The sequence below is a fragment of the Cynocephalus volans genome, chromosome 4 (genome assembly GCF_027409185.1).
Source record: "Cynocephalus volans isolate mCynVol1 chromosome 4, mCynVol1.pri, whole genome shotgun sequence".
Classification (NCBI taxonomy): Eukaryota; Metazoa; Chordata; class Mammalia; order Dermoptera; family Cynocephalidae; genus Cynocephalus; species Cynocephalus volans.
The window spans coordinates 23,351,083-23,376,434 of record NC_084463.1 but is presented as its reverse complement, the minus strand read 5'-3'; the positions used below and the strand labels follow the sequence as shown (position 1 = coordinate 23,376,434).

Genomic DNA, 25,352 nt, shown 5'->3' with positions numbered 1-25,352 from the left:
CAGAGGCATGAGTTGGCCAACAATTCCGAAAGGGGACAGGAGCCCTCTGACCCCAGCCCCCTTGCCTTCTGTGTAGCTGATGTCGTGTGGGATGGACAGTCAGATGGTCACTGCTAGCAATATGCTCTAGTCCAGAAGTCCAAGGCCTTCATGAAAGCACTTCTTAGAGATAGCTATGGGGCTAGGTACTGGTTCTGGACAACTTTTAGCTGCAGAATCTCATTTACCTAAACGGGTACGTAGTTCGTAAAACAGATGAGAGCTTTACCTCTTGGGGCAGAGCCAGGATGTGTTTCCCAAGCCACTCCCATCCCTCTTTGCCTTCACCCACTAGTAACTTTGGGCCAGTCACTTCTGCTCTCTGGCCTCAGTTTCTTTCTCTGTCAATAATGAACTGGACTGTGTGAGGTCTCTCTGCCCCACCCCTCCACACTAGACTCCCCTGGCCTTGACAATAGATCTTGGAGAAAGTCTTCAGGGGCTCCGTCCCACATAGAGGGAGAGGGACGGGTGCCCCACATTGCACACCACAGGACTGGTGTCAGGGAGGGGCAGAGCGGGGAGGGAGACCCCCAGCCACCTGCCCAGATCCTGAATGACAGCAGAGTAAACTGCAAAGAGCCGACCACGGCTGCGATTGTGGAACCCCTAATTCAACTGATTTGTTCCTTTCAGAATCAATGCCCAAGGAGCCAGCAGGGTGCTGGATTCTCACTCACACCAGCCCCTGTCTGGGTTGGGTTCGTGGACTTCGAGGGCTGGCTGCCAGCCCTGGGGATCCACTCAGGTCTTCCCCCGGCCCCAGTCCCCCCAACAGTTAGTACAATTTTTTCCTGACTGACAACAATCACAAAACCAAAACAGTCAACTATTTTTATCTCCGGATTAATCACAAAAAGGCAAACGCTTCCACCTTCCTTGTGATTAAAAATTAGGAGCTCAAACTCCATAGTGGTTCAGGATAATAACCAATCCTGCGAGGGGGTATGAATAATGCATCTCCAGGCTCGGCTGCTCGGCCATCCCAGCTCTGGGCCAAGTCTGAACGCAGAGGTAATGAGTGTCCCCCCTCCATTCGAGCTGCATCTGCCGAGAGCGACTGGAAATTTCTATTCAGCCTGCTGGCCCCCAAACATCCTCCCTCCCCAGCCCCCCACCCCCCATACACCCCAGGCCCCTCCACGCCCCCGCCTCCCCCATCTGCTGTGCAGTGAGTTGAAGGCCAATCCGTAATGTGTGGCTGCATGAATAACCGCGTGCTAACCGCTTATTTGGGAAGATGTAATCAGGACCCATTCTGAGGGTGGATGTTTGTGTGTGTGAATGTGTGTGTGTGGCCAAGTACTCCCACAACACAGCCCCCCACACTTCTCCCCCCATCTGCTCCCTCTAATCCAATATTCCAAAAACACAACACTGGAGCCACGAGAAGGAAGGGCCCGGTCCCCCCTGCATGGTTTTGGTTTTTCAGAAAGGCCTCCCCAGCCTCTACACAGAGGACGCGATGGTTCTATGCACCTGAGCAAAAAGCCCAGAGACGTTGGTTCTCAAACTCGGTCTTGTGTGGGGATCCCCTGGTGCCTGGGCTCCATCTCCAGGGATTGAGATTTAGTAGGTCTGGGTGTAGGCCGGTTTTTAAAACCTTCCCAGAAGAGTCAGACCTGCAGCCAAGGTTGTGAACGGCAGTCTAATACCTGACGAGTGTCCGAGCTGGAGGGAACTTTGCAGGTCTTCTGCTGAGGAGACTGAGCCGAGAGAAGAGGGAGGCCAAGCAGACGGGGCAGGTACTCTCTGTTCCTGCAGCCCCAAGGGCTCGCTCCAATTTCCTGGCCCTCCACAAGCTGCGGAGCCTGAATCCTCCCTCCTGGGTGCCTAGTGGGACGAAGCTGCCACTGTGGGAAGAAGAAGGCAGGAGCCCCAGGCCTTGGGAAGGGTGAAGGCTGGCCCCTCTCCTCCAAGCCCCAGCTCCCCCTGCAGGAGGGCCCCACCTCGCGTGCAGATGACATTCCCACCCCCACTTATGCAAAGCCCTAATTAGCCTCCTTCTGTCTCTAGCCACACCCACACCATGGAGGCCCCTGGGCACTAATGAGAGGGTGCGGGGTGGGCGGGAGTGGGGGGTTGTCATCACCGTCCAGCCCAGACCCTCCTGCTTCCTCCAGCCTGGCAGCTCTAGGACCTCCCGGGGAGGCCTGGCTTGAGGGCCGAGGCTGGTGGGGTTGGATGAAGCTGACTTGCTCCCTGGGCCAGGATCCGGGTGGAGCCTGGGTTCGGCGATAGCTGCTCGGAAGCCCTGAGAGGTTGTTTGTCCTCAGGAAATGGCACCGCTGTGCTGTTAGAGCTGGGCCTAGCCTCTTCCAAGCCTGGGAAGAAAGGTGCAGGGAGACTAGCCTGAAGGTTGCTGCTTTGAGTACTCGCCTGGCCCCAGGACCTTCCATTCCTCCTAGAGCCGCAGTGGTCTAGGAGAGGGCTGGTGGCAGATGCCCTGGGAAGGGGACGGAAACTTCGTACGTGCTGGGAGCCGCCCCTGAGGGCCGAGGCTGGAAGGCAGAGCCCGCTCTGCTCAGCTCTGAGCTTCCCCGAGCCCACAAGCCACAGCACAGACGCTAGCCACTGCCTGGGTGGAAGGACGGACTTTCTCAGGCAACCAGGCGGAGAAGACCCTTTGTGCTAGGTCCCCATGCCCCAGTCATCCGACAGTCCCTTTACCCATTCATGGAGCACATGTGTAGCCCACACCTCTGGTGTGTCAGGGAGGCCCTGAGCCCCTCTCAGCCTCCAGAGCTGGCTGATCCAGCAGGGGACCACTGACTCAGGTGGTCTCCAGGGAGTCCTTCCCCTTCTGTGGCTTGTCCAGGGAGCTGCAGAGGCCTGAGAGCCACAACGTGTCCATGAGCACAAGCATCAGGAGAGGCTCTGTGTCCTTAGGCAAGTCACCTCACTTCTCTGGTCCTCTCTAAACAATGCCCATTACAACTGCCCATCTCTGCAGCCCACAGTCATCATGGGAATCAAAGGGGGTGACCCCACCAGAGCCAGCAAGTGTCTGGGGAGCTTCCCCCAGGCACAGAGCTCTGTGCTTGCACCGTGGGATCCATGCTCCACACTGTGTACACCCCTTGCCTCCTGGCACTGGGGATCCTTTGGTGGGAGCCACAATCACCAACAGTAGAAAATCTCGGGCAGGAGAGACCCATTGTGACTCCAGGGATAAGGTGCCAGAGCTGTTCAGAGAATGAAGGATGCAGGAAATGGCAGGGTGTACAGCCCCTGCAGAGCTGTCCCCACCTTGAAGGGCTGCCCTATCCCTGTCCACTGCCAGGGCAGGGCCGGCTGGTTCTCCACATGTCAGGGGCTTGGCTCTGCCCCTCATTCACCATGTGTCCTTGAGCAAGTCACTTAATCCTGCCAAGCCTCAGTTTCCAGATCTGTGTAACTGGGATAATAATGTTTACCTTGCAAGATTGCTATGTGGGTTAAATCAGACAACAGATGTGACAGAGCTTTGTGGGTTTTCTTTAAAAAAAAAAAGAGAGAGAGAGAGAGAGAAGAAATTAAAAAGAACTGCAGATCTAGTCCAGGCCAGGCGCTCTGCTTCCTGTTCTGTGAGCTGAGACTAATGATGCCTGCCCCGTCCCCGTGCTCACCCTGCACAGGGACGTACTCCGCGGTAAACATGCCACACATATGTCAGGGATTACTGCTGTTGTCGCTATTGTTGCTATAATTCAAGGGGATTATACATTTTATTAAAGTATGGTAATTACTATTTGTCATCATCTCCATAAAATCCACCCAGCCCAGCCCGCCTCCCTGCCACAGGGGTGGGGCTGCCCTCGGCCTGACCTCTCTGCTCCTCTCCCCCAGTGCCACCCGATGACCCCGTCATTCTGGGGGGGCCTGTGATCAGCCTGCGGGCAGGGGACCCCCTCAACCTCACCTGCCACGCAGACAACGCCAAGCCCGCAGCCTCCATCATCTGGCTTCGCAAGGGAGAGGTCATCAACGGAGCCACCTACTCCAAGGTGAGGCCTGGGGGAGGGTGGGAGGGGGGCTGTCCCTATCTGCAGCAATCCCTCCCTCTATGCCTGTCTGTCTGTCACCTTTTGTTTTTCTCACTCTTTGCCTATCTCTGCATCTCTCTACTCTCTCTCACTCTGTGTCACTTTTTCTCTCCCGTGCTGTGGCTCTCCCACCCGTTTGTGTGTATGTCTGTCTTTTCATCTGATCTTTTCTGTCTCTCTTTGACTATGTAGCATGCTCTCTCTCTCTTTCTTAGGGTAATTGCTGGGCTTGGTGAAGACCCTAAAAATAAGGCTTGGTTCTAAGAGGAGGCTCAGGGACACAAGTGGCCAGTGCCCAGGGTTGCTGTATAAAATACAAGGTGCTGCTGTGGGCTGAATGTTTGTGTCCATCCACTAAATTTATATGTTGAAATCCTAACCCCCCTGAGGTGCTGGTATTAGGAGGTGGGACCTTTGGGAGGTGATTAGGTCATGAGGGTGGAGCATCATGAATGGGATTAGAGCCCTTACTGAAGAGGCCCCAGAGATCCTCACCCCTTCCACCATGTTAAGGAGACAGCAAGAAGACGGCCACCTCTGAACCAGGTGTCTGGCCCTTGTCCGACACCAAATCTGCCTTGATCTTGGACTTGCAGCCTCCAGAACCGTGAGAATAAATTTCGGTGTTTATAAGCCACCCAGTTTATTGTATTTGTTAGAGCAGCCCGAAAAGGCTAAGACAGATTCCCAGTTAAACTTGAATTTCAGAAAAACAAATAACTGTCTCAAATATTGCACGGGACGTACTTATGAGCTATACTTATACTAAAAAATTATTCACTATTTATCTGAAATTCATATTTAACTGAGCATCCTGTAATTTTATTTGCTAAATCTGGCCACCTTTCCAGGGCTGCCAGGTGAAAGAAAATGAGCCAAAACACCGGGACGCCAGGTACCGATCAAGCTTTATTAAAGGAAAAGAATCTGCTGGGCTGTGCTCAGAGTGGAGGGCAGCACCAGATATGGGGGTGAGAAAGCTTATATAGTGCACCAAGGGCTGGCTGATACCATTAAGGAGGGGCATTATGCTAAGGCTGAAGTTATGCAACCAGGGTAGAGTACTGTGCCCTTGCAGAAGCAAAAGGATGGTTTCTGTTTTGCAGAAGTCAGGAGGCTTCTTGTAAAGGGAAGCGGGGAGGGGTTTGGTGCTTGAGTGGAAGACAAGGCTGGTGGCTATTTTGTGCTTATTGTGTGCATAATGGCACTGGTCACGTCCAAGATCTATCACTAGGTAAGGTGTGGATCTGCTGTGTCCAGGGTGCCTGAACCAGGGGCTAGGGAGGGCTGAAATCCAGCCCATAACCCCTTACCAAGCCCTGTGTCCTGCTGTCCTGCTGTGCCTATCAACAGGGAGGCTTTTCTGTAACTCACACAGGGTACCACGGCTGGAGGGACTCTGAACTGGCCCCTGTATTAATCATGTTTTTTATTTTCTGTATTTTGTGATGCTTTGACATCTTGGGGCCTTGCAGAGCCAGGAAGGAACCGCCCCTCCCAGGTTAGCTAATGCCTAGAGACAGCAAACAACTTACCTGCAAACATACCTTTGACATGCAGACCATCCCATCCTGAGCCCACGCCCTCACCAGCTCCTTTTATCAGGCTTCTACAGAGCAGGACACTCTCCCCCTACCTTTAATCTCCCCAGGGCCACATATCAGACAACTATAGACACCCCTACAGCTCAGAGCCCACTGAAATTGTCCAGGCTGTGCAATCCTCAACCCTCTCAGCAGCCCACCCCGCCTCACCGCTTCCTTTCCACGCAAACCACAGAAAAGGCTCTGCCCACCTCTCCTTCCCCCATCCCCTGACTCACTCTGGTGCTTCCCTGTGGCCCTACATGGCACATTGTGCCCCTCCTCTCGGGAACTGCACCAAGCTATCTTTTCAATGACAGTCATCTCCTGATCTGTTGGCCTCATCATACCTGAATAAAAACAAAATTCCCAGTACGTTTTGAAACGTGCCCCGCTAAACCACTCGAGGAGTCCCAGACGGGGTTTATGTACCCCAAAGCCTTTAAGGACATTAGAGAACAGCTGGTACAAACTCTTTTGTCCACAGATAGAAAACAGGCCTGACAGGGAAATGACTGCTCTTCCCAGCTGCCAAGTGGACAGCACCACACCTGGAACCGCAGTCATCTGAGTCCCAGGCCTGCGCTCCTGCCAGGATAGCCTCAGGCCTCTACAGTCCAGGACACTCTCCCTCTGCTCTAAATCTCCCCAGGGCCATAAATCAGACAACTATAGGCCACCTCTAAAGCCCAGAGCCCACTGAAATTATTCAAGCTGCCCAATTCTAAACCTTACAGTGAGCTCAGAGGGCACCACCCAGAAACTGTATCAGGGCCCAGGGCAAGCCAGCCCCCCGTGCACGGAGCTGGAGGTCAAAGCCTCCAGAACCCCAGCTCTCCTCTCCCCAGGCCCTCCCTGGCCGCAGAGAGTGGGGAGGTGCACAGCCTACTCCCCAGTCCTGACCTGCCCCAAGATCCTCTTCACGGTCCCTGGAAAGATAAGCAAGGCCTCCGCCATTGCTGGGGCGAGCCTGGCCCCACACTGAGAGTGTGCCCTTCCTGTCCAAAACTGACCACCCTGCCAAGGGTCACCCTGCAGCTGCTGATCAAAGATCGGCCCCCACCCAGAGCCTAGGGCCAGATCCCAGACAAACGCCTTCCCTTGGGAACATGTCCATCAGGGGAAAGCTGCCTTGTGGGAGACAAATCCCTCGCTCATGTCCTGGGCTGGAGCCACACTGTGGTGTTACGAAATACAAAAGCTCGACACAGGAAATCGATCATGCAGAGGAGGATGCAGGGGACGGGAAGGGGTGTCCCTCCCAGCCTGGGTGCCTGGCCAGGCCCTCCCTGAAGTTAGGCCCACCTGGCCCACTCTGGGGTTTATGTCCCACAAAGGACACACCTCACCTCATGAAGAGAGGTCAGGTTACCCTGCTGGGCCTGGCCCAGGACCACCTTGACCCCAGCATGTTGTCCTCGTCCATGTTGTAAATGTCCCTCAGAGCCACGGGCACCATGCTACTGGAAACCAGGGCAGGGAAGGCCATCCTCCAACCTGTGCCCCACCCCACCCCACCCCTGTTCAGACTCCTGTTTGCAGTCCTCCCTCCCTGAGCCTCAGGTTTCCTTGTCTGTAAAATGAAGGGGTGGATCGCAGGCTCTGGAAAGGTGCCTTCAGCTCTGACAAGCTGCAGACCTATGACTTGGAGCACTCTGAGCAGGGTGGACACTCGGGAGGGGATTTGTGGAGCTGTCAGGGCCCCCTCTCTGCTTCCGCCTCTCAGGGGCCCAGCCCAGGCCCCTCCTTCCCCAGAACTGCCAAACAGCACTTCTGATTTCCAACCCAGAGCAGCCCCAGACAGGAGGAGCTTGAGGAGAAGCTGGGAATCAGCAGCTCAGAGAGAGGTTGAGAGCGCACCCCGGTGCACACATGATCGATAGATTGATCGGGCAGGCTGCAAGGGCCACAGAAAAGGCCGGGCTCGGGAGCTGAGCGGCCTGAATTTGAGTCCAGGCTCCAGCCCCTTCCAGCTGTGTGACCTGAACTTGCTGTGCCTCAGTGTCCTCACCTATACAATGGGAGCAACAACAGCACCCACTTCAAGGGATGGCTGTGAGGATGGCTGTGAGGATTATTGCCTGCCCCGTGCTGGATCCTCACAGGCCCGGGTGCACCTGCCACCTGCATTTTCCACATGCAGCTGTCAGTGTTGCAGCAGAGCAGGGCGTGTGGTCTACAGACCTGGGTTCAAACCTGGGCTTTGTCACATATTACAGTGACTTAATGTCTCTGCCCCAGTTTCCCCAGCTGCACCTGTTAGGGTTGCTGTACGGCTTAAAAGGAATTATGCATTGAAAGTTATGCCTTGTAAAGAGCAGGGCATGTAATAAAGGCTTCATACGTGTTAGCTAGTATTATTGGTTCTCTTCCCCAGGATCCCTGCCCCCCAAAACCCTAGATCCCAAGCCCCAGAGGTCGCACAGCTATTTCACAGAAAACCAGCCCTGGTTTCAAAGTCTCTTTCAATTCAAAGATCGCTAGTGGACTGTTCTTTCTGCTACTCCACCATGTGACCAGCAGGGAGAGGAGGAGCCTCATCCCTGGAGGTCACTCTGCCCCTTCACTCTCTAGCCCCTCACCAGGCACGGGCTGGCCATGCTTCTTAAACCCTGCAGCTCAGCCCTCAAGGCCGGGTGCTGGGAGGAGCTGCACTGTGGGGTGGGGCCTCTGGCACTGCCCTGGGGGAGCCAGGGGCAAGGCCTCCCTCCAATCTGTTCCCAGATACCCAGCCCTGGTCTGTCTGGAGACAGTGGGCTCCTCCCTTGTTCTTCTTGCTTCTCTGGGCCTGGCAGCAGAAAGGAGGCCACGTAACATTCAGCTGGAAAACCTGCAAATCCACAAACCAGGGAGGAAGGATGGATTATGGGAGAGAAGGGAAGAGAATGGGCTGAGCCCAGAAAGAAACCTTCCTGGGAGCCGGCTTCCTGCCCCCCCCCCCCCCCCCAGGTAGGGAGATGAGGCCTTTGCCCTGGTACAACGCCAAGTGGGAGGGTGGCTTGGTCTTAGATGCACAGTCATGCTCCCACCCGACATCTGCTTCCTCCAGCTTCAGGCTGCACCTGGCCAAGGGGCTGCTGACCCCCCACCACCAGGCCCACCGGCCTCAGCCTGTTAGATCTCAGCCTAGGAGGAGCTCTAGAGACCCCACCCAGGAAACGGATGGGTGCTCACACCCCCAGGACCCTCTCTCTCCATTGTGCACACCCTCCCCCTGCTCACTCCGTCCCATCTGTCCCGCCTATGGGCCTTGAGTCTCCACCCATCCAGGCCTTGTCTGTGAAGGGCACATCTTGGCTCCAGGGCACAAGGCTGGATGCTGAGCGTGGGGCGTGGCCCTGTGCAGTTCGCCCCCTTCCACCTGTATCCCTTGTTCAGTCCAGGTGACAACAGGCCCACATGGATCCCCAAGCAGCTTTAAAAAGGGGAGCAGAGAAATGATCATAAATAAATAAATAAATAAGGACACAGCAGGTGGGGGAGGTGAGTGGGGAGGGAGAAGAGGCCTTGTTGCCAGGCAATCAGGCCTGCTCCAGGACTTTCCAGGCTGTCTGCATATCAATGAGCATCCCATACTTAGCACCGGGTAGGGGTGCCCACCCACCACATTCCCTACAGGCTGCCAATCTCTGAGTGCTCAGTCTGGCTGTTCACCACCCAGCTGAGGCCCCAGGGCTTCAGAGAGAGCAGAGCGACCGCTGCCACCCTCACTGGACAACCCCATCCAGGGTGCGCTGTGTCCCCAGCCGGAAGCAGCACCAGAGCAGTCAGTGTTCTGAGATGAGCTAGGCCTTACCCAGTCACTGGAGCAGGCGAGAAAGCTCCTTGAAACAGTTAGTGGAGAGAGGCCCATGGACACCCACAAACGGAAACAAGTACACCCACACACAACACACACATGCACACACACACAGGTGAGAGCTGGAACCCACCCTGGAGGCAGTGCCCTGGCTGGCTCATCCCTGGCACGTGATGCATGCACACCATGCACACACCAGCCCCCCTTGGTCTGTATCTGCACACACATGGGCTGAGTCCTCGTGGACCCCAAGCCACCAGCACAGTCACATAGGGCAGCTTGGGTGATTTGGAGGCTGAGGTCTGACAGCACATTCGTGCCCACCAAGCTGGAGGGAGGTCTTGGAGGCCCCAGAAACTAGTGACCCACCATTAATAATCCACTTCCCTCCCAGAGCTGATTTGCATGCTAATGAAGGTTTCTGAAGCAGGAGATGGGGGCTCAGAGCCAAGTCCAGTGAAGGGAAGAGAGGGAAAGAGGAAGATGAGGTTAAGCGAGGGGCACGGAGCTGGGGGGAGGGGAACGGGGCTGGGACAAGAGTCAGCACATGGTAGAATGTTCCACCTGGATGGTACCTTCAGGCTGCAAATTCCAAAGGCTTCATTTGCATATGAGAAAAGTGCCCATTAGGGAAGACTTATAAAAGAGGAATGAATGGAAATAAAAGAAAAGGAGAGATGAGAAGATCAGGCAGGAATGAGGGAAGGAGAAAAACCGGGGTGCAGACTGGCCACCCTGGTGGCTTTCGCCACTGCAGGCTCGCCCCCACCGCAACCCCCAGCCTCCGCAGCTCCATCCAGCCTCACAATCATTCCATGACACGCCAGTGACCCAACCCTCCTCCCTGGGTAGGGGTACCCCAGTGGGGGCCAACACGAGGGGCCTAGGGCGTCCTGTGGGGAGCGGTGCTGGGCGCTGCCCCCTCCTGGCTCTGCCCTAGTCTAATGAACACATCTCCCCTTTTCTCTAATTAGGTAGAACAAACAACTTGAACCAGAATTTTTATTTCCCAGAAAAGCACACGCCCAGACACAGTAAATATGTCATTAATCATCATTCCAAGGCAAGGCGCACGCTGGGTGCGGGGAGGAGGGAAGCAGGCAGAGCCTAATTAGGGCCCGGGCCTCCTGCTCACCCCCTCCCACCCGCACTGCACACCCACGTGGCCGCTCCCCTCCCGCTCCCCAAGCCCATCCTCTGGAGGGTTCCTGGCAGAAACGTCCCTTGTTAGCACAACGGAAAAGTGAAGAGAAAGAAGGAGTCGGGAAGAACAGTACAGACCCCCCTCCTTCCCTCACCCTACCCTGAGGTCTTATTTTCATCCAGGAAATTTTCTTATTGCAGCCTGGCTATTTATAGCCGGAGAGGTCTGCTGCCTCAAGCCAACACCATCCTGTGGTAGGGCCGCAGCTCCCTCCCCTCTGGCTTTGGTTTGGACAGGACTACACCCCACCCCCTTTTTGCTGGCCTCCCTGAAGCTCATCTGGAGACTCTTACCCTGTTGGCTACTGGACCCCCCTTGGCCTGCTGGGACTAGCCACATCACTGTCCTCTAGCCCCTCCAGCCAAGGCCTCCACCCCACTTCCTAGGAAAGAAAGTTCTATGAGGCCTCAAGCCAGTGGGGCCTGAGCTAGGCTCAACAGTTCCACTGGGTTTAGATGGGAGAAAGTCCAGGGCTATCACCTGCTCTGTGGCTCTCTCTATAATTTCATAATTTGGCTTTGCCTAAAGCAGGATGTGCTGCTCCAAGTAGAGGCTTCAGGCCATGTTCTCCTGTGCTGGAGCCACAACTTTTGCCCCACGTTCAGAAGGACCATGCTGAACCGAGGACCCAGACAGCAGGGTCCCAGCAGCCTACACATTGCTGCTAACTAGTGCAGTGTCCTTGGAGGCTATTAATTGCTGTAATCGTTCCCACCTGTAATGCCAAGAGCATAATAACCGCCCTCCAGCATCTCTGGGAGCCATGGCAGAGGGTCGTGGCTCAGAGGTCGCCCATTCGTAAGTGCAAATCCCAGCTCTGCCCAGCAAGTTCCTGGCTCGCTTTGAATTCAGTTTTTTCTTTTGCTGTTAGAAGTAAGGCTCCCTCCCTTCCAGGGCCCTTGTGAGAATTAGAGACAATGTCGTCGTTATTTTAGGGGAGGTTTTGAGGCAGTAGAGTCTGTTCATCCATTCCTTGGCTCCAATCAGAGCGAAACAAGACTGCATCCACATGCCTCCCTGGAGGGAGTTAAGTCCCTTCCCTGGATGGGATGTCTTTGAATACTGAACAGCCTTCAGTCCAGCCTGGAAGTAGCACCCCAGCTGGCACACCTTCCTCCTCCCCTGTGTGCATCTACCTTAGTGGCCCCAAAGTGATGCGGGGAGGGAGAGATAGTTGGAAAGGGGCACAGGGGAGGAAAGGGGGTAGCAGCAATAATGGGGGAATTAGCTTCAGAATGACATCATCGTCCAGTAGAGAAAGCAATGACCTTGGAAGACAGGAGACCAGTGGCTTTAGGACTTGTGTTCATTTCTTAGGCTGCCATAACAAAGCACCCTAACATGGTGCTAAAAATAACAGAAGTCCATTTTCTCACAGTTGTAGAGGCCAACGGTCTGAAATCAAAGTATCAGCAGGGCCATGCTCCCTCCAAAGTCTCTGTGGAAGAACCTCCCTTGTCCCATCCAGCTCCTGGAGTTCCGCAGCTTGTGCTTGTGTCACTCCAGCCTCTGCCTCCATCTTCATGTGGCCGTCCCCTCTGTGTCTCTGTGTCTTCTCCTCTTCTTAAAAGGACTCTGGTCACTGGATTTAGGGTCCACTCTAAATCTAGGATGGTCTCATCTTGAGATTCTTAACTAATTACTATTTAACTGATCTGCAAAGAGCCTATTTCCAAACAAGTTCATATCCTAAGGCTCCGGGTGGACAGGAGTTTTGGGGAGACTATTCAGCCTACTATAGGGCCCTATTACTTGTCTCACCACCAATTTAAAGTGTGACTTTTGGCCTCTCTTGGTCTTACCTGTTTCCTCAACTGTCAAATGGAAGATAATGGCATCTGTTCTGCCTATGGCTTGGTTGAAGCTCTAATGAGGTCAGGAAGTGAAATGATTTTCAAAGTGCAAAGGGTTTTTATAGGTAAGTAATCAAAAGCTCACTGTGCACCCCATCTGCCTGCAGCCCCACCACCCCTGCACTGACCCCCAGGCACCAACTGCACCCCTTTTTGCAGACTGTCACTGCTCAGGGGCCACAAGCACCCGCCTGTTGCAAATGATCTGCTTCCTTCCTGCAGACCCAGAGACTCACCCAGACACCAGAGGCAGAACAGATGTGAGTTCATTTCTACAAAGGACCTACCTGAAGCCTGGTTTCTTTTGTGCTTTTGGCTTGCAAGTCCAGGATGATTTCACATATGATTCAAAACTTTCTAGTTCCTTTTTCCTTCCACAGCGCAGCACTGAGCCAAGCCAGGAAGCCAAGGGTAACCCCCCAGCTCCTCATGGAGACTGGCACTGCTGAGTCTCCCGAGCTGACCCCCTCCATCCATGGCTCTCCCTTCTCCTCTCTGAGCTGGGGCCTGCCCTCCCCACACCCACCCAGGCCATGCCAGCTGAGTGAGATGGGCCTTCTATCCCTTCTCCCCACCCCGCTCCAGACCCTGCTTCGCGATGGCAAGCGCGAGAGCATCGTCAGCACACTCTTCATCTCCCCTGGAGACGTGGAGAATGGCCAGAGCATCGTGTGCCGCGCCACCAACAAAGCCATCCCTGGAGGGAAGGAGACCTCGGTCACCATCGACATCCAGCGTGAGTACTGACCAGCCCTGCCTAGCCTGGCCAGGCCCAGAATGGGAGCAACCCAGCAACCCTGCCCATAGCTCAAGCCATCTGAAAGCAGGAGAGGGGTCCGACAGCTCTGCGTACGTACGGGCAGGAAGGACCTTCTTGTCTCTCTCTTATTGTCATGTGAAGTAACCTCACAGATGAGGCTCTTTTGCAAAGGACGTCTTCAAGACATATTTTGCACCTGTACAAGGTGGAGCTTCTACACCAATGAATATGGCCAGCCGCTGGCCCTGCTGGCCTAGCAGTGGCCCCATGCTCTGTTGGAGAGGAATGACAACAGAGATGCTGGGAGCCGAAGGGGCTCAGGACAGACAAGGAGCATGGTGCCCAGTGGAGGGCCTACCAGTCCCCTCTCAAGGAAGGGTCGGTCAAGGGGATGAGAGGAAGAAGAGTAGATGTTCTGTCAGCTCATACTCTGCAGGCATTATCTCGTTTAATCTTTACAAAACTGTTTGGAGGAGGTATGACTGTGGTCCCTATCTGGGGAAACTGAGGCACCAAATGATAGGTCAAGTTGCCCAAGGCCAAGAGATTTCAAACCCAAGCAGCCTGGCTTTCCAGAGCCCACCCAGATGCATTCCCATGTGGTCAGCTCTCAGTGGATGTCACTTGTTACCATTAGTATTAACAATAAGGATGCTTTAAAGCTCCAGCAGCATCACATCCAAGAGCCACCTAAAGAAGACACCAAAGGTGTCCTAAAAGTCTCCCTAAAGTGGCCTGTTGGCCCCAGAGAACCAAGAAGAGCTCAATAAGGTGGTCCCAGTAGCCTAACTCTCAGGACTGGCTTCATTTAGGTGTGAAGTATCAGCATTCAGAAGTGGACTTTTCTCCTCTCAGATCCTCCTCCCTGCATGGTGCCACCACGTGCTGAAGACTGTCTGGTGGCAGGCTCTGAATTACAAGCCTGGAGCTGCAGGCTGGTGTTCATGTCCTCCTTAGCATTTTGCTCTTTTTAAAGCAAATGCATTTAAAAACACTTAGTAACAGCCCAGGCTCATCTAAGGATTCTGGGCTCCACATGGCTCTTTAGGGATCTGGAGTCCATAGACACTGTCTCTTAGGATTTCAAGAGCCCACCTTGGCTGCCAGGGAGCAGAAGTTCCCACTCAGTGTCTAGAATCCTCACAGATGCTGTTTAGATTCCAGAGGACAGAGGAAATGGTTATAAAGGAGAGATGATACCAGGGCTGCGCTCTTGAGAAAGGCTTTGTCTCCACTATCTCGCCACCAGCTATTAACAAAACTCTCTGTTCCCCACCTCTCTACCCCCCACTGCACCCCCCATGACCCCAAGGATTCTTTTTCCATTCCTCAGTCAATGAGAGCAGCAGAGCTCTGGCCAAGCCTAGGACTGGGGAGATGGAGGGAGGCGCCTAGGGCACACGATTTAAGGAGACACTCACCGTGAGCGTCCTGTAAGTACAGGTGGGCCCCGAGAGGGATGGCCTCCTTAAATCGTGCACCCTGGTCTCAGCACCACTGCTTCTGCCCTGTTGAGCAGCTGTGCTGCAGAGGAGGCAGCTCCACCAACACCAGAGGGAGGGTCTAAGCTAGTCACTTCACCCCGGGGACTCTGGTTCCTTGCGTGATTTGACCAAATGATGTCCCAGGTGTCTTCTTGCTCTAGGACTGACTGTGGATCTCTCCAGACACAAACCAAATCTGGGAGGTGGGAGGGTGGGAGGCACACAGCATCCAAGCCCCCTACTTTCAGGCTGCCTTTCTTGGCCACTGCCCTCCATCCCTCCCCTGTCCCCAACCTAGTCAGAAGGACTATGCCAGCTACAGAATCCTGCACAAAAGACACAACAGAGTTGGCTCCCCGCAGCCTGGGCCTGGCAGGGAGAGATGGAGAGAAGCAGTGATTCTGCTCCAGGCCATCGTCCATCACCCCAGGAGAGCCTCTCCTGGCAACCAGAAAGTCATCACTGTAACAGCCCACCCGGCTATTCAGAGACGCTCCAATAAGAGGATGGATTTACTAGGATGCACAGATGACAGGACGCCAAGCCTTGCCAGGTCTCTGGGTCCCTTCTGGCTTTCTTTCCAAGGATGTCTTAGCCACATTAGGAGGGAGGCCAGAGTGATGTTTCCTAGATTGATTCCATCCAAGGCAGTGCAGGGTAGTGGTTAAGGCCACAGCATTCTTCCTGGTTAAAATTCTGGCTCTGCCACTTACTGGGTGATATTGACCTGGTTAGTTAATCTCCTTGTGCCTTGGTTTCCCTATCGGTACATGGCGGTAATATTGCTTACCTCCAACGGATTTAATTAAATCATTCGTGTCAAGCCCCTCACTCGGTGCCTGACATGTTGTAAGCATGCTACACCTGTCAGCTCTTGGTAGGATAAACAGCCACAGGCGTGCAGTAACCCCTCCCCAGGTGTCCCCCCCAGCCCTAACAGGGGAAAAATCTTCATCCATTTGTCCTTGCACCACATCTCCCCAGCCTAAAAGTGTTTCTATGTGCCTGCCCAGAGTCTCCACCCCTCTCTCTTCCTCCTCCTTTCCCCTCCCCCCGTGCATTCATGTGTCCCTTCAGGAAGCGTCCAGCTGCTTGCTGTGGACACCACGGGCTAGATCAGAGCTGCCTTTGCAAACCTGCTCATTTTCTCAGTCAACTGAGAAGCATCCAAACTCAGCAAAAGCACATTTGTTGTTTGTTTCTCTTGGTCTTTATATGTTACCCAACGGAAGACAAAGCCCCCAGATTGAGTAATGGGAGAGAATGCTTAACACCCGCAAAGCCTTGCCACATCTGGACAGTGTGTCCAGCTGCCAAGTTTCAAATGGATGTGCTATAAAATCACCAAGTCATGAAGTTTCTCTTTTCCCACCCCGTCCTCGATGTAGTACTTCCCCGAAAACACGCACACTCACACACATGCAGGTTGTGGATGGAAACAGCAACAGACTCTCAGCTGTAACAGCTGTTCAATGTGATCTCGGTTCCACCAGCTACATCAAAGCTGCCCTCCTGCAAGTTATGCAGCCGACATCACAAGTGGGATTAAAATCATGTTTAATAGTAGGATATGAACATAAACTATTTATGCCTCTGGAGCTTGGCAGACTCCTGAAAATTCTTACCTGCACATCCAGAGGAGAGGGGTGGAGACAGGGACCTGGACACATCTGGGGCGGGGGTGGAGGTGCAGATGAGTGTGGAAGCATCATGAGGTCCTTCAGGACAGGTGGGCACCGAGGATGGTGCCCAGAGGGAGGAGAGGTGCAGTAGAGAAGCCTCCATGGGGTGAATGGATAATGCAGGTCTGTGACAGAGCACCAGGCAGCAAGGGTCCTCCAACAGGTGTGTGCCCGTCTCCCTGCTTCCCACAGTCTCATCACTTTACAAGGACACCCAGGTGAGGGATGGGCCTCCTGGAACAGCCACTGAGTTCTGTGGCAGGTCTCTAGATTCTGTGGAGCTGACTCCCTTGTCTCCTCAAACGAGCATTGGATCAAGGAACTCCACCTCCTGGTAGTGGGCTGCTATAGGTGAGGGCATGGGCCAGCCACACATTTGCATCCAGATGGCGATTACCAAGCTCCTATGCCCCAGGACATGCTTCTCCAGCCCACAGCGAGAAGCCAGCTCCTCCATGGGTCTCCATGCTCTCCAGGAAGGGTCCCGATGATGCCCAACTTAGCCAGCCAGCCCTGAGTGGAATAAGGGCTGGACTCCTGATTCAGCCTTGCCCTGGGGGCTCGTGGGCAGCACTGGGGAGAGGCTGGAGCATCCTGGGGGTCGTGGCTCTCCTCAGAGGTGGAAGGAGAGCTCTCATGGCTGTTCTTCACCACGCTCATCCTTGTGATTACTTGAATTTGCTTTACAAACTGAGATTGAGAGGTTGAAATGCCCATTACTTCTCTTGTAATTATCCACGAAAAGGCCAGCAAGAGGCTGCTCCAGTAGCAGATGCTTCCTGGATTTGTGGTCCCCTGTCTGGAACGTGGGGTATTGTGGGGAAAACAGGCTCCCCAACACAGTCGGCCACCTGCTACTCAGAAAACAGGCCACCCCGCTCCAGCGCAGCCCGTGTGCCCCAGCACTGGGCAGTGAGACCTGGCCCAGCATGGGCTCCAGCAGCAGAGGGGGGCCGAGCAGCCACATGACCCCCACTCCGGGTGAGGCAGTCTGGGTCCACAGCTGGGAGGCCATGTGTGTGACTCTGAGGATCTCAAGAGCCGAGACCCAGCAGGATGGAGTCTCGCTCCCCTTGTGGTGTCCCTCATGGGGACCCAGAGTGATCAGCCCTTTTTCTGATGGCCTCTAGGAAACTAGATTATTTTTTTCTGAAAACAGGCTGAACCCCTAGAGAAGCCACATGACCTTCCAGCGATGTGCTCGGCTTGTTGGTGGGACTAGCCCAGAAGATGCAGCCCGGGGCCCTGGCTAGGCCTTGGGGACCAAGCTGCCCTCTTAACTCAGCTTGGAGTTAACTCCAGATCCCCAAGCCATGACAAGGAAGGAGGATGGACATATCCCCTTCCCTGGAGTGTGGACGCCTGGGGGTACACAGGAACAGGGGTGAGACCCAGCCTTTGGAGAAGGTCCAGAGCTGGCCACCCTGAGCTCAGCAAGGCCGAGCAGTGGGAGGCCACTCCTGGGCTGACCTCGGTGCCCTGTCTCTCTGCTGCAGACCCCATGAGCTTTATTTCCATCCTTACATCTCTCAGTCTCTGTTCCTCCCTATCTCTCTTCTCTATTCCTCATTATTTTATTCAGTCTTCCTCCCTGACACCCTGTCATTTTCTGTCTTCATGTACTGGGTCTTACTTGGTCTTTCCTGCTTTCAGTCTGAAATCTTCAATTATGTGTGTCTGCATATATGTCAGTCTCTCTCCATCTCTCTGCTCTCTGCTTTTCTAGGTTTCTATCTTTTTCTTACTCTTCCTCTGCATTTTGCAATCTGTGTGTGTGCCTTTCTGTCTCTCTGCCTCTGTCTCTCTCTGCCTCTGTCTCTCTGTCTCTGTCTGTCTCTCTCTCTCTCTCTTTCTCTCTCTCTCTCTCTTTCTCTCTCTCTCTCTCTCATCTGTCTCTGTCTTCTGTTATCTCCATGTCTCTCCTCTGTGTACATGTCTCTACCTGCCTCCAATCCCTTCTGCACAGATCTCTCCGTGTCTCTAAGTCTCCGGCTCCTGTCCCTGTCTCTCTCCCTCTCTCTGACTTTCTGTCTCCTCTACCTCCCACCATCTAGCACTTCCGAGCTTGGCTTCTTATCATGACAAATGAGAAAACGAGCCCCAGCCTGGGGAGCTGAGGCCCATGTGACACCAGTCAGGACTGAGTGGAGATGCTTAGGCTGATGAAAGGGTGTAAATGCCACTTTCAAGTTAACAGATGCCCCAGAACCTTTACACAGAGAGATAATAAACAGACATTTTGAAGACAGAAAGTCCGTGTGGAAATGGGGTTGGGTGTCCACACTCCCCTACACCCCTGCACCCCTCCCCGCCTCTCTTTTCTGCCTCAAAGCTGGAAGACGGGCAGCATGCTCCCAGGGCCCAGATAGCTGCTCCCTGGTGTTCATTTCAACACCAGGTCTTGAATCCACAGAGGGCCCTGACCCCACTTCCAAGACTGCCTGAAGCAGGCACCTCCTGGGAGTGGAGCAGCCTCCTGCTGAGTCCCCCAATTTTCTAGTAACCACCGGGGTGGTGGCTGCTCTGAGGGTCCCTGGGTGGTGGAATCTCTGGCCTTTGCCCTCCCTCTCACTGGGGGTCTTCCTGACCCATTCTTTCCCCGGTCTTCAAGTGAATCTCTTCTCTCTGCAGATCCCCCACTTGTCAACCTGTCTGTGGAACCACAGCCAGTGCTGGAGGACAACGTCGTGACATTCCACTGCTCTGCAAAGGCCAACCCAGCTGTCACCCAGTACAGGTGGGAGTCACCACTGCAGAGGTGCGGCCTGGCCACCAACCCCTCCACCCCATGCCTATCCACGGGATGTCCCTTATGCTCCTGGTCCTCAGCACAGCCATGTGCAAGTTTCACACAGAGTGTCTGATAGCCTGTTCCCTTCCCACAACACCCACCCTCCCGCTGGCCAGGTAGACTCTTCCTTCCCTTCCCGTACATGTACCACACTCCTCCATAGGAGACAGCACCAGCCCCCGCTTCTGTTTGAACAGCTTGTTTATCCCATATTTCTGAAAAGAGGGAGGGAGACTCAGAAACAGTTAACCAGGAGAATCAGGAAGATCAGAACCTGGATTCTGGTCCTGTGCTGGTCCAACTATTCACCCAGATAGAGAAGGATTTCTGGGACAGCTGGTCCTGTCCAGTGGGCTCCTGGGATCGGACACACCAGGCCCCTGTGTGTCGCTGGCTCACACACTGATCAAAGCATCACTGCTTTTCACATGCTTGTCTCTGCCTTTTGACGGAGCTTCTCCAAGGTGACAACCGCAGTTCGGTCACTAGAGCTCGCAGCATGTAGCACAGCATGCAGCACACGAGGCCCTCCTCCAATGGGCCTGGCTGATGGGATAAACGCAGGCCGCGCTTCTCTGGGCGCCTTCCTGACTGCGCTCGTCCTGCTCGAGATTCCGAGAGCCTGAGTGACCTTGGAGGTGCGCGAGGGCACTCATTCATGCGCCTCCTTTTAGATGCTGTGTGGACCCGCCCTGGCTCTCACTCTGCCCCGCCCTTTCCCACCAGCCAGACCCGAGGGTGGATCCAGGTGTCACCACCGTCATCGATCTGGGTTATTAAGCTGCAGCACCTGCAAGGGCTGAGGATGCTAATGGTCCCAGACTAGGAAATAAGCCAGGGGGAGTGGAGAACAGGGAAGACGAGACGCAGCCCCAGCAGTGCAGCCCCAGCCGGCAGGAAGAAAGGAAATGGGCCAAAGAGACAGCCGTAGGTTCAAGCTGGACGTGAGAAGGAGGTGCCCCCTGCCGTGTGGATAATTAAGCAACGCTGGAGCCAGAAACCCAGAACGGGGGTAGAGTCTATCCCTAAGGATATTTTAAAATAGGATAAAAATCCATCTGTCCTGTCTGATTTAACTGTTCTCCGGACTAGAAGCAGAGGAAAGATCAGATGACCTCCAGGGTCCCACCTGAGCCAAGGACTTCAGGCTCTCTGGGATCATGTGGCTCAGTTAGGTCCAGGGGGCAAGTCTGCTTTGGCAGGGGTCTGGCATCTGTCCAGAAGTAACTAAAGACACAAAAGAAAAACCCAACAAGAGTCCCTTGCTCTGGGCTTCCACTTGCCCTGCCCACCAGGCTTCTCTGTACAAGTTGGGCTTCTTTCTGTCTGCTCCTGGCTCTCCGCTCCTGGTCCCTAAACACCAGGTACAACATGCCCAGAAAACACTCATGCCAGTTTCCCAGGACAGCCCTACACACACATGGACCACCTGGGGAAACACCCCCAGAGCTACCAACCTCTGCCCACAGGCCTGACTCCCCCACCTACACCTGCCTTCTAAGCAGGACAGTTTGAGCAAACACCCAGGAGACCAGGCTTCTGGGCCTGATGCCCAGGGTCGTTGACCTCAAAGCAGAGCAGTGTGACAAGAAAAAGAAGATGTAAATCTGCACACAGAGAGGTCGTCCTAGAGCACATGTGGCAAAATGCTAATAACTGGTGAATCTAGGTGAGGGGGAGTCGGCAGGTAATGGGACTATTCTTGCAACTTTTGTATTATTTTGAAGTTTGAGGGTTTTTTTCAAACTAAAAGTTAATAAATAAACAAGCAGGGAGCATGCAGGTTTCCCTAGGCTACAGGCATCCTGTGGCTTTCCCTCCCTCTCCATCCTACCCTGGAGCCCCTCATGTTCAGAGAAGGAGCCGTGAGGGCGGGAAGGGCAGGGCTCCCTGCAGACACTCACCGTTCTTACCCACCACCTACACTGGTGGCCTTCTGATGAGCCGAGGGCCCTGAAAACGCTGCAGTGCATGATTGGCCTCCCTCCAGAGGCTTTCAGGGAGCCCTTCTGGCCCCAGTTGAGTGCGGGAGAGCCTGGGTGGCCTGGGAAGGAAGGAGCTGGAGGGGCCATGGAGAGAGGAGGTGGCGACACCTGGGCCCACCTACAACTGCTCAGCCCCTTCTCTCCTTTGAGTTCTCACCAAGCAGCCAGATGCCCATTCTATGGTGTTGGGATCCAAGAGGAAACACCGTAAGCAAATTTCATCACATAAGCATGTGAGTGTTTCCCAACTGACTGACAAGATTATAGGGATCTTCGTTTTTTACTTCCATTTGTCTTGATTCCTTCCTCTCTGTTTCACCCAAGAGGCTTGCCTTAGTCCATTTTCTGCTGCTATAATAGGATACCACAGACTGGGTAATTTATAAAGAAAAAGGATTTATTTGGCTCATGGTTCTGGAGGCTGGGAAGTCCAAGAGCATGGCGTTGGCATCTGGTGAGGGTCAGCTCATGGCAGAAGGCAGAAGCAAGCCCATGAGACAAAGAACTTATCCTTTTATCAGGAGCCCACTCCCACGATAACTGACCCACTCCCAAAATAACAGCACTGATTGCTAATGAGGGGGGAGCCCTCTGACCTCACCACCTCTCAAAGGTCAACCTCTTCATATTATAACAATGGCAATTAAGTTTCCAACATATGAGCTTTTGGGGGACATATTCCAACCACAGCAGGTGTACCCTCTGAAATTAGAGATGTGCCCTCCTCCACCCCGGCGTGCAAAAAGGGGGCACAGGTGGGCCCGGGAGCTGTCACCTCAGCTGCCCCCAGGGATGGGGAGCCCAGGGCCAGCACGACAGGCCTGAGCACGGCATGAAGTGCTCTGGGATCTTTCTTCTGAGGGTCTCACCACACCCCCCAGCAGACAACAGAATGAGGACCACTGCCCCAGATGAAACACGGGGCTATTTGAGGACAACCTGCCGGCTGTGGCAGGCCAGGCCTCCTGATTCTGTGATAGAAATAATTAATCCTCTTACATTTGGTCAGAACAAATTAGACATTAATTGGGAAAGGCTTAAGCTGACTCCATTTTCAGAGGGGCTGGGAGAGACGGCCAACGCAATAGCGGAGCAGGGGGTGGCTGGGAGTGGGAGTGTAGGGGGTGAAGAGGAGAAACAGGAGGTGAAGCAAAGCCAAAACTCGAGAGGAGAAGAGAAAAGGGAAGACAGAGGGGCAGGAGCTTCTCTTTGGTTCTGGCCTCCCTCCTGTGGCCAGCTGCTTGCATAATGCAGTGGTTTGGGCCTCTGCACTTCTGGAAGGGACCCATCAAAGGGTTTTGGGTGTGGGAAGGGAACAAAGGAGGGGGACACAAAGACTGGCTGAGTGAGATGCAGGCAGGGGATTCTCAGGGGGCCCAAAGGCACCTCCCCAAAAGGCCCTGGCCTTGGGCACTTGAGGACCCAGCCCCATAGCCGGATACTGCCCGTAACCCTGGGAGGGGATAATCCGAGAATCCCTCCTCTGAGGATGGCGGCACAGAGGGCCCGTTCACATGGTGCAGCTCTGCTGGGCAAGAAAACATCCTCTCTCGCAGCCGGCCACGTCCTCTTGTCTCTTCCTTCCTGGCTCTCTCAGGGTGAGAGGAGAGGCCAGCCTGGTCTGGGACAAGGAGACCCCTGGTTCCTCTAGGGTTGTTCCAGGACTACAGGAGCCCCAATGGTTCTCTTGAAAACTCAGGGCCAAGCAGGCAGGGATTCCGCCCTCCTTGGCTTTCATGGTGAGGAGCCCTGGACAGAGAGGGAAAAAGCCCTAGCTTCTCCAGAAATCCCTGGGAAAAAAACACACCGGGCCTGTCCATCAGAGCCACCTCCCCTGGGCCCAGCCCACCCCTGACCCCTGCCCTCCTCCCAGCCCAGCAGCCCCCCAGGCCTCCCCCTGTGTCCAACCGCTTGACCCCCCTCACTTCAGCAGAGTGGAAGGAATCAGGGCAGGACACGGCTCTCCAGTTGTGTGCCTGGAACTGAATTCATCCGCCTCAGGCAGGGGCTGTGCTTGACTATTAAGTCTGGTCATTGAATTAAAGTTAGAAATTGAAATGACTCATGAATAACTCATAATGCTTTGTTGAAAAGCTCCTTAAGCTCTCAGGGAACTATGGTTTGCTCTGTTGGTAACTATAATTGTTATTATTAATCGTACTCTTAATAATCACCCGATATTAATTCGTGATAACAACAGCATGGTGCCAGCCTACATGTTACATGTGAAATGAAGAAGTGGACAGGCCAGCCCAAGCCAGGCAGCTGGCGGAGGGAAGGGCGGAGACCAGGGCCGAGAGGAAGAGAAGTGACGGGGCAGCAGAGAGGCTGAGCTTGCAGGGAGCGGCGATGCAGGTGGCACCGGTGCAGGCAAGGCCCCCTCCAGCTCTGGAAATGGTTTGAACTTCTAGCCTGGCTAGAAGTTTCCCGATTTCAAAAAGTGAGTGCTGTCCCCATTGGATTAAACCAGGGGAAACTGAGAACTGTCTCCTTGGGGATCTGTAAGGAAAGCCCCCACCTTCACATGCACATGCATGCACACGCACACACTTACAGCTGTGCGCACACACACACACACACATACACACACACACACACACACACACCCCTGTGGGGCTCCAGTGCTGCCTGCACATGGCAGGCTGCCTGGTCACTTGCCCAATGCAGTGATCACTGCCCCAGGGCCAGGACCAAGCCAAGGCCGAGGCTGTTCAGCCTCCCCTTTGATATGGTACTGATCGGCCAATGAAAGAACCTTCCTACCCACCTCCCCCCACCAAACCAGAGCTGCTGGAGGAGCAAAGCCAAGGAGTGGGGGAGGGGGGTGGGGATGGGCAGAGGCTGAGCAGGAATGAGAGCAAGTGCCCTCCCCAAGAGGGAGGCTGCAAGCACTTTCAGGGAGAGAACAGGCACCCTGTGAGACCCACCCTGGGGGCAGGAGTCAAGACAGAGCTGAGAGCCCTGAGAGCACTGAGAGCTGGCTGAGGGAGAGGAGAGGGCAGTCAGTCAGTCATCAGTCGCTTGCTAACACCTCTCCTACAGGTTCTCACCTTGTCTGGAAACCCAGCTTCTTGGAGCCTCATTTCTCTGTGTGTATGTGTGTGTGCGCGCACACGTCTGTGTACGTATGCACATGTGCATATGCACAGGTGCCGTTAGGCCTTGGTCTCTGATGTCATGGGTTCGACTTCCTTTTCCAACATGGTCCAGAACAGGGCCTACAATAGAGCTCAGACCAGGATGGTGACCTACAGTTGGGTTATCCAGTGTCTAGCCAGCCAATTGGTTTACCAACTGAATAATCAACTCACCTTTCTCTAGAATAACCCACTTGTCAAGTGCCGCTGACTGCCTGGTGACCACACACCAAAGCCCATCACCTCCATGACTGCCTGGGTGGGAGCAATTCCAACCCCTCCTCAAGTCCTTGAAATAACACTTCCGTGGACATTCCCCAAGACCTGAAAGACGACCTGACCCTGCCACCCCACACAGGACTGTTTTCCTGTGGGAAGGATGGGTCCAGCTCCCAAAGGGACAGCCTTGCCATTTGAGGTCCATACCAGCCCTCTGGGCCTCTGTCGCAGGTGGGCCAAGCGGGGCCAGATCATCAAGGAGGCATCGGGAGAAGTGTATAGGACCACCGTGGACTACACGTATTTCTCAGAGCCTGTCTCCTGCGAGGTGACCAACGCTTTGGGCAGCACCAACCTCAGCCGAACAGTCGATGTCTATTGTAAGTGCAATGATTTGGGAGCTTCCCGATGGAGCAAGCACTGGGTGGTCTCTGCTTAGGGCTGGAGAAACTGTGGCTGGATTCATTTGTACACAACATAACCTTCATGCTTCACAAGCATATAATGCTTTGCACTTTACATAAAGCTTCCTGGTGGATATTTCACGTTATTTTGATCCTCATCATGAGCCAGTGAGGCAGTGTTGTAGTTCAGACTGCTGTAACAAATCGCCGTAGATGGAGTGGCTTGAACAACAGAACTCAGAATGTCAGCATAGTTGGTAATGGTGAGGGCTCTCTTTCTGGCTTGCAAACAGCCTTGCTTATCCTTATGTGGCAGAGAGAGAAAGTAAGCAAGCTCTCTCCTGTCTCTTTATAAGAGCACTAATCCCATCATGAGGGCTCCACCCT

At 54.3% G+C, this 25,352-nt stretch overlaps 1 protein-coding gene across 1 annotated transcript in view; it reads left to right on the top strand.

Annotated features, from left to right (window-relative positions):
* Window positions 1-25,352, top strand: part of KIRREL3 (kirre like nephrin family adhesion molecule 3) — a 132,923-nt gene that overhangs the window by 89,706 nt on the left and 17,865 nt on the right. The window contains exons 8-11 of the mRNA XM_063094641.1: window positions 3,868-4,025; window positions 13,089-13,239; window positions 19,061-19,166; window positions 24,793-24,941. Of these exons, the coding sequence (XP_062950711.1) occupies window positions 3,868-4,025; window positions 13,089-13,239; window positions 19,061-19,166; window positions 24,793-24,941 (564 nt within the window). The remainder of the gene's footprint in view (window positions 1-3,867; window positions 4,026-13,088; window positions 13,240-19,060; window positions 19,167-24,792; window positions 24,942-25,352) is intronic.